The sequence below is a fragment of the Sabethes cyaneus genome, chromosome 3 (assembly GCF_943734655.1).
Source record: "Sabethes cyaneus chromosome 3, idSabCyanKW18_F2, whole genome shotgun sequence".
Classification (NCBI taxonomy): domain Eukaryota; kingdom Metazoa; phylum Arthropoda; class Insecta; order Diptera; family Culicidae; genus Sabethes; species Sabethes cyaneus.
In genome coordinates, this window is record NC_071355.1 from 235,690,027 (window position 1) to 235,699,628 (window position 9,602).

Genomic DNA, 9,602 nt, shown 5'->3' on the forward strand with positions numbered 1-9,602 from the left:
TATAGAACCATTTAAATCCAATGAATCAGGGAGATTTGCATTAGTCTTTTTTTCTTATTTCATGATCGCTTCCTACCGTTTTCAATTTCAGTTTTCAATATGTCCGATGCGGAGGACGCACTGTAAACGATTTTGCCGGTACCCAAAAAAAACACTCATTTGTATGCTAAGGTACCGAAACGATTTAACGAACGTTTAAGATTTGACTGTTCACGACTGATCGAATTTCTTCGGTTCGTTCGATGAGAGGGTCGTCCGCGCATGGATCGTGTGCGCCGATTATTTTTTAAACACAAATTGAAGATAGCGTACGAGGCCAAGACGGTGGGACCAATCGTTTGTTTTTTTGTTTTTGTTTTGTTTGGAAAGAACAGTGTTGCTCTAAAGTGAGTTACAGTGAGAGCGTGACGCAATTGTTTGCACCTCGTTTAACTAACAGCGGTTGTTTGCCGATTGTTTGATACTAACAACTGAACTAATAGTTGATAAACTAACTTTTTTTTCGGACTGTTTTATACATTTTTTATATTATTTAATGTTTGTCATGTCTAATTTTTGTCATTTAGTCATATCTAAATGATCTTTGTTTTCTCACTTGGCCGCGGCAATTCAATGTTTGAAAGTCTCATTTAACCGCGACAGAAATTGAGCGAAAATCCCCTGGTGCCTGGCCCAAAGTTGTTGTTTGGTTGAAATTGTGGTTTACTGGTCGAATATTATCTGTAAAAATAGGTAGTCATGAATCACGGGTACCACAAGGTAGTAATCTGGGACTAATTGTAAAATTGTAAAATAAGTGTACGGAACGTTTCTAGTACGAAACAGAAGTGGTAGTCCAAACAAGGTAAATGATCAAAAAGCGGTAATTTTTTTTTGCTATTTTGTTACTCTTCTGGTATTTTTTTATAACGGTAGTTTTTTACAATCGCCGTCCCTCCGTAGAAGAAAATAATGAAACAAAGGTGTTTTATAATACATCCGGGGAATGCAAAACGCGAAGTAGAAAGAGCTGAAACTTAGCTAAGAAAAGGTCATTGAAGCAACGCTTAATAAGCATATTTATCGTTCCTCTTTACACAAGCTGGGGATTTACCGCTCGAAACAAGTTATAATCGGAGCCAATTATAACCGGATTCGAACCCACTTCACCTTCCAACCCTACTTGGTACCAGTCTAACCGATTGATAGTATCCGTTGTGAGGTACGATCTACAGATGGCCTGCCACCAAGAACTTTTTAGCGAATTTGTCTACCTTCCCTTTGTTGTCTCCTCAAGAACTACGTCAACCGGGATGTGGCAACATAAAACTCCAGCCTCGGCAACTGCTTCGTGTTCGTCTTGATGTAACTCTCGTCATCCATTATCACGGACCTTCAACTGATCAGCCACTCTGGGTACAGCTTCTTATGGGATAGTACCGAATTCGGCCGTTTGCAGTTCGGCTGTTTGCTATTCGCCCATTTCTGCTTCGGCCATTAGATGTATCAGCGCCTTCAGCGACGAGAAAAATCTGCTTCAACTCCAGCGCAGTTTGAAGGGGAGAACTCTTGAGTCTGTACGAAGCCGGTTGCTGCATTTAGTGGGATTAGGCAGTGTCATCAAGACATTGCGAATGTTATATGGATGATCTGAGGTTATCGTTCGCTCGCTAGTCTGCAAGATTCTGGGAATGCCAGCGCCAAAGAGGGAGAAACTAGAAACTCTGATCGATGTGGTTGTTGTAGTCCAGAACATATGTGCAACGATCGTAGCCTGTGGGTTGAACGAGCAAGAACTTGCCGCGAGATTGCCACCAACTGAGAAGCTCAACTGGTCCAAGCAGCGTAAATGGTTGGGGGCGGTGACACTGGGGGACTTCAGCAAACGGTTGTGGGGAGCAGGGACGCTAGTGGAGGCGGCGTGCGTAGTAACGTTAGAAAGAATGAAAGGCGTTGATTTCAGATAATCACCGCCACCTCAATGTTCGATTTTGTCCATTAGGTTCTACTTGGTAACTAAGATATAGTAAAGAGAAAGATAAACCACGTAGAACCTAATGGTCGAAAAAAGTGTAAGTTTAAGAATTTGTAATATTATAATGAAAAAACGACCGTTTGTTTTTTTTTGTTTAAAATTTTTTGGTGGGCTTTCGGTCACGGAATTTGTAATATGTAATAGGAAGACGGAAGTTGAAGTTCATCTCCAATCCAGCTCTAGCCGGTCATCGACAGCATCGACAGGAATTTGAAATCATCGTGGAATCGTATAGAAGATTTCAGAGATTTGATATCGGAGCAAGATGGGAACAAGTGCTGAAGCAGTACGAGTTGTGCCGGAAGTGTCTAGCCAAGCATTTCGGAGCATGCCCATTTGTTATTTCCGCAATTTTCATTTCGGCCATTCATAGGTAATCCCGGATTATGAGCACCGTGTTTTGTTTCTGTTTCCGGTTCGGTGCCTTCTGGACCTTGAAGATGTAGAGGCCGTAGAGGTTTGTACAACGGAACATTCGTAAGCACACCTGGAAACACCCTAATAGAGAGGCCTGCTCTCAGATCTATCACGTTCTGCTGGATGGCCGGCACTTTTCTGATGTCGCAGATGTGCAATCCTTCCGGGGGCTAAACGTCGACTCGGATCACTATCTCGTATAGTAAGCAAGATCCACGCCAAGTTGTCATACATTGGACAAATCGAAATCAACGAGGAAGATACGACTGAACATTCGGCAATTATCAGCGGAAGGAGTTGCTGCACAGTACTCTCGTAAGACTGATGAGCGGATTGGTGAAAAACTTGGAGAGAACCTGAATGAACAGTGGAGACACATCCACGACGCACTGCATTGTTGAATGGTGACCAAGATGAAGCGGTCAACAGAAATAGGATAACGATTGTGGATGATGGACAAGCTGTGGATTCACCAGCCCTGGACGATGTTCTAAAAGCAGTGAGAGAGCTGAAAAACGGTAAAGCAGCTGGAAAGGACGGCATCCTCGCCGAACTTTTGAAGGTCGGGAGCGAACGGCTCTATTGTGCAATCCATCAGGTTATACTAAAGGTATGGACTGAAGAGGAACTACCTACGGACTGGTTGGAAGGTCTCATATGCCCTATTTACAAAAAGGGCCATCGACTCGAATGCAGCAATTACCGAGACATTACTCTCCTCAATTCTGCATACCAAATTATCTCCCGCGTTCTATTTCTCAGACAAAAACAGCAGACAAGACAGCTTATCAAGCGCTTATTTCCCAGCAATTAACTATACAACGGTAGAAAAAGCTGTTATTCAACAAAAATGTTTGTTGGGTAAGCCCGTTGCAGGAAACCTTTGTTGGCGAATACCAGTGTGGTTCACTGGTTCACTGTCCAACTTGCGACAAATCCTCGTTAAATTCCGGCAATTCAAATTGCAGATTCATCATTTGTTCATAGACTTCAAAGCGGCGTACGATTCAATAAAATAAAATGAGCTGTGGCAGTTTATGCTTGAACATGGTTTGGTGGTTCAAAATCAAGCGTCAGGATAGTGGGTGAGACATCGGACTCGTTTGTGACGTTAGATGGTTTGAAGCAAGGTGACATCCTATCGAATTGACTGTTTAACATTGCAATTGGAAGATACTATTCTACCAAAACAGAGTATATGTTGACTGGTAGAGAGCGTGGTAGCCCTTCGGGTGTTAGAACTGCAATGGTGTGGTGGTAGATGGAGAAACTTTTGAGGTGGTCGACGAATTTGTTTACCATGTGACAACGATGTGAGCCGTGAAGCAAAAAGGCGGATAGCGGCTACCAACAGGGCCTTCTATGGGTTACGTAGCCAGCTGAGGTCCCGTAGCCTGCAACTCCATACAAAGCATGCGCTCTATAAAACGCTAATTCTCCCGGTGGTACTCTACGGTCACGAAGCATGGACGTTAAAAGAGAGCGACCGACGAGTTTTTGACATTTTTGAGCGAAGTTTCTGCGATCAATTCTTGGCGGTATATTAGACGAAGGAATCTGGCGCAGGCGCATGAATCATGAAATATGCCAAGTATACAAAGATGCGGATATTATGAAGCGACTAAAACACGACATGCTGCAATGGGATGGCCACGTAGCAAGGATGTCGGAGACCAGCGACAACAATATTTAGCAGAGACCCCAACAGAGGCCGACGGTTTCGAGGCAGACTCCATACCCGTTGGATGAGCGCTTTTGACGTAGATCCTAGAGCAACGTACAGTAGTCCAAAAGGGCGAAAAGTGGAACTTTTTTCCAAGTGTCTGCTAGTCATTGCTTACAATAATAAAAATAAAATAATCACTTGTTTGAGTTAGGAAATATAGACATAGTTTCTTCGGCAAAGTTGTAAATATTATAAAAACAAGCAACTTTGCCGAAGAAATAAAATTTTTATCTTTATCGAGTGCTGAACTATAGAGCATATTCTTTGAAATTTCTTTGAAATGAAATGAAAAAATTAGTTTTTCATTCTTAGCTTTTCTTACTTGCATTTTACAAGAATACAATGTTCTAAGAAATTATCGAAGCTCTCAAAATACATGTTTTTGCAGAAGGCCGCAAATCTCTTAGACCTTTACTTGCTGAGTTATCGCATATGCAAGCTTTAAATTTCCATAGCTTCACGAGCCCATGGAGTAAAATTGGGCAAGCGGATTTACGAAATCAGCACTTCATCTGAAAGCTTAAGTCGAGTACTATAAACTTGTATGCGCTCAGCTTGTCCCTAACCACCCACATGAGAGTACGGCAAGCATACGTTTTATGTGTTTCGCGTTCGCTAAAGGCTCGAAACACGTCCATTTTTTGTGATCGTAGATAGACAGATGGTTTCTTCGGCAAAGTTATAGAAAATATAAAGGTAAACAATTTTGCAAAAGAAATTACATTTCTATGTCTATCGAGTGCAGAGTTATATAGCATTTTCTTTGGAAATTCTTTAAAAATAAGTTTTTCATATTTAGCGAATGTTGGTTGCATTTTACATGACTATATGGTTTTAGGCGATTATTGAAGGACTCAAAACACATGTTTTTGCAATAGGTTGCAAATCTCTAGGACCTTTCCTTACAAAATTTAATTAAATTTAAAGCTTGAATATATGATAACTTGGAAAGTAAAAGTCCCAGAGATTTGCGGTCTTCTGCAAAAACGTGTGTTTTGAGAGCTTCGATAATTGCCTAGAACATTGTATTCTTGTAAAATGCAACTAACAAAAGCTTCGAATGAAAAACTAATTTTTAAAGAAATTTCAAAGAATATGCCCTAAAGTTCAGCACTCGATGAAGATAAAAATTTTATTTCTTCGGCTAAGTTGCTTATTTTTACAACTTTGCCGAAGAAACTATGTCTATATTTCCTAACACAAAAAAGTGATTATTTTTTTTATTGTAGTAAGCAATGTCTAACTTTTGACGGTTTTAGATTAAGGGGATATTCATACGAACGAAAGTGCTGAAGACCACAAATGACAAAATGAAAGCAAAAGACATTACGAAAAAAGTTCCGCTTTTCGCCCTTTTGAACCACTGTGCAGTGGATGTTAGGGGCCACTGGAGAGCGGCAGATAACCGAATTATCGCCAAAAAAACAGTAAAGTAAGATTGCCTTCACCGTCCCACGGTTTGTAGTAATGATGTCGAGGTCATCTGAGAAGGCTTGAAGTTAGCTACTTTTCCGAGGAGCGATCCTCTCGTTTCGATGCCCGCTCGCCACATCGCACCTAAAGGTGTGATGGCGATGTTAAATAGCATACAAGACAGTCTATCCTCTAGCCGGAATCATCTGCGCTATTCAAAAGGCCTCAATAGTGCTCCCAAAACACGCGCGTAGCAGGTAGCTTTGATCAGCTATATCGGTTTGTCCGGAAACCCGTTTTCGTGCATTAGCTGCCAGACCTGTTCACGCTCGATTGTATCGTATGCTGCCCTGAAATCCACGAAAATATGATGCATTGGCACGTTGTACTTCCGACATTTCTGGAGTATTTGACGGAGACTACAAATATGATCCTTAGTAGCGCGGGGTCCCATAAAGCCAGTTTGATACTGCCCTACGTAATCTTTTGCTATTAGGGACAGACGACATAACAAAGTTTGGGGGAGCACCTTGTAGGTGGCGTTATCACCAATGCCTTATCCCACTAATACTAATTTCTTCTGTGCAGTAAGCTAAACGAGAGTACCGTAATCAAGAAAATTTATCTGACATGGCAGGTAATCGAAAGGAGCGTATCAAGCGTTCGGAACTATTGTGGGTTGCGGGTGGTCGTTATTTATTAAATGCAAGGCAATAATCTTCTTAGGTAGGCGTCTACGCGGGATCTAACGCTTGTAGATTGCTTCACCACAATAACCATGTTATTGGAATTCAGAAAACTTCGATAAGGCGAGCATTGCTATTCTTTTTAAGTAGCATCATTTGACCAACCATCAGATGTAGTGCTGCAGTCGATTTGTTGGGATATTTTTGTAATCTGGATCCGGTATTGCTGGTTGAGATGTGCCAATCATAAAGCATCCGGATGTTAGCACGTTCAACTCGTTATAAGCACTGCTAATGGAGTAAGTAGACGAGAGCTTATGACTGCTACGACGTCACCAAAAGAAAGTGATCGTTGATACAGAACTCACATGAGTGGCATATTCGCAAATTTCACGGCTGCCTCCCAGAGGCCGCCGAAGTTAGGTGCTTGCATCAGGATAAACTTCCGCACGATGCCAAGCGTCGTAGATCTCTCGTCGTAGAACTCTCGAACGTAGTTACTGGTTACTGAAACTTGAGCCGGTTATCCAAATTGGTCGGCTAGTCCAATATCAAATTATTCATTCAAAATCATTTTTAAAACATATACTTATTAAATAACAACAATTTTCTGAAAATCATTTTAACTTTTTAATACCTATAATCTTTTTTTGTTGCTGCTAACCGCATGTTTTTGGTTGAATCAGTAGTTCAGTTTGTTTAGCAATTTATTAGTCAAGCGTTCAAAGTACATATTGGCAAATTCGTGTATCAACTGGTACAAGTTAGACTACGACCTAGAGCTAGGCCAGTGGAGATACACTTTTCCAACCTAACATTTTAACTATACCATCCCAGTCAGTCTGACGCCAATCGACATCAAAGATTTGAAATGAAAAAGCTGAAAAATTTTACCATTATATTTCAGGAGCATCATATCATCACAATAGTAACAGCAGCAGTCGACGGCCAGCCTCAAACCGTCACGATAACCGCGACCGTGATCGACTGGATCGAATCGAACGGGACCGGGAGCGTGATCGGGAACGGCTGCACGCCCGCGAACGCGATATGCTGCACTACGACATCAACGATGACGATCTGCTGAACGAACGCAACTACGGACCAGCGGACTACGGCGGCGGCGGTGGTGGTGGAGGCGGAGGAGGCGGTGGCGGCGGTATGGTACGGGGTGACAGTCGTGACATTCGGGATCTGCGGGAACGAGACGGCAGGGTGCACATGTCCAGCGGGGTAGGCGTAGCCAGCAGTAGTAGCAATCGACACAATCTCAACAGCGACATGCTCGATCACGATCGCGAACTGATACGAGACACGAGGGGAGAACTGATGCGGGGGGACCCCCGGGGGGATCCCCGGTATCCGATCGCACAGCCACAGCAGCTGGTGGCGCCGCCGTCGTCGCAGTCCGTTCGCCGGGGGCTCAGCGAACGGACGGACGGACGGGACCGCGACGACTACAGCCCCCACCGGGGAGGCGGTAATAATAGAAGAGTATTAAATGCCATGTAGGAATCGTGGATATAGGGATGGGATCAGGATGATGAATCTGTTGACGAGGAAAAACTCGTCCCGGAAGACAGCGAAGAGGACGACGGCTTCGAGTACGATGAGTTCTATTGAGCATCCGCGCTGCAGAAGCGCGGGGTGGTGGTTGCGGCAACGTTCGGCTGGATGGGGCATCTGTCTCCAGAGTCCTACTCATGGGACACGATGCCAAACCTAGCCGACCGCAAGCCGCCTGCACCGCGCGAAGCAAAATTAGTGTTGCCATCAAATTTGTAAAATATCAAAACTCACACAAAGAAAAATAGACTTTTGCAAGATAGAACACACACTAAGAAGGTAGAATCCAACACTGACACCAACACAATCCAAAACACAAATACATACACATGAACACACCCACACACACAAAAAAAGTTTAGTGATGGAAAGCAACAAACAGCATTTATTTTCGTGTTTATTTTTCGAGAGTGAAAGCACAGCCGTAATAAGCCAACAACAAAACAACGCCGTCGTTCGAATAATCATCCTGATCCATTCCTATTGTATTAATGATAATACTCATTTCTATATAATACCGCCTTCATCATTTTTTAACCGACTTGTCCAATCGATTTGCACATCTTGAGTTGTTTTCTTGTTTTATGCTAAGCTATTACTGTGCGACCAGAACTGCCACTGCACTGCATACACGCAACACGCATTCTGTTCTCCCTCCCAAACAAAACCCGCTGCGCGCAAGTTAGTTACCGAACCCCCAAAAGACCCCGGCAGGCAATGATTTAATTCAGTGTACCACCAACACCATGCATGCTGTCAGCTCAATACGTACGCAGCCACCGTGAATTGTTGTTCCGTTTTTGTTTGCCAGTTGTTTGTCAGTGACCCTCGCTTACTTTGATTTTCTTTTGCCAGTATCAAGGGATGGTGGATTTTTAATTCACTATGCTGTCTATAGCTAGGTTGTTTTCAATTTTTCGGAAGTTTTGTTTTTTGTTAACAAATTACACGATTAGCTTTTTAGAATTTCTTGTTGGCAATATGTTTCCGTTTTCTTTTTTGCTTTATTGTTCGCTTGCTTCGCTCAGCAACAACAATGGACGAAAAAATGATGAAGAACATTTATATAGAAATTAATTATATATTATATTTATTATAATTAAAAAAAATTTAAAAAAAATTCGTATATTAAAACAAGCTACTGTAGATAAGAAGGCATGAACTTGAACTTTCTCAAATCAGTTTCCGTAGTTAATTACCAAAAGCAGAATAATTACTCTATTTAGAATTCCGCAAATTAGTTCTATAGTTTATTCCGCCTTAGGATGTAAAGTTTACTGATATTGATTTTGTATCGAAACAAAAAAGAAAACCAACACGTTTGTATAGGAGCTAATAATTCACGTACCAGTTATGTGAATCATTTCTTGCAGCATCACCCGCAGTCACGAAGTCACGAAAGAACTCATTCAACCATGTACCATAAGATGGTATTGAAACGAAAAACTCAACTTTTAAGTGTGCCAAATCAATTGTTATATTGTAAAAAAGAAGAAGAAGATAAACAGAAATAGTGCAAACAACAACAACTACAAACCACAAAAAGAGACAAAGTTTTATGCTTTGTTTGTTTGATAATCCTCCAACAGGCGTGATAACGTGAGATTTTTTCCATTCACTCACTCACTCACTCACTGGTTCCGAGCTACCGCACCGATGATGATGTGCTGTGGCAGTTTGGAACAATTTAGTGCAAAAAATTTTGTTGATTGTTATCCTTATCAACTACCTACCAGTGTTTTCTCCTGAAAAGCTCCAGCTGCAAGCAAATAAAAAAAGG

General features: G+C 42.0%; 1 protein-coding gene across 1 annotated transcript in view; it reads left to right on the forward strand.

Moving 5' to 3' along the window:
- Positions 1 to 7,768, forward strand: part of LOC128741823 (voltage-dependent L-type calcium channel subunit beta-1) — a 55,726-nt gene extending 47,958 nt beyond the window's left edge. The window contains exon 12 of the mRNA XM_053837896.1: positions 7,164 to 7,768. Within this exon, the coding sequence (XP_053693871.1) occupies positions 7,164 to 7,768 (605 nt within the window). The remainder of the gene's footprint in view (positions 1 to 7,163) is intronic.
- The last annotated feature ends 1,834 nt before the right edge of the window (positions 7,769 to 9,602 follow it).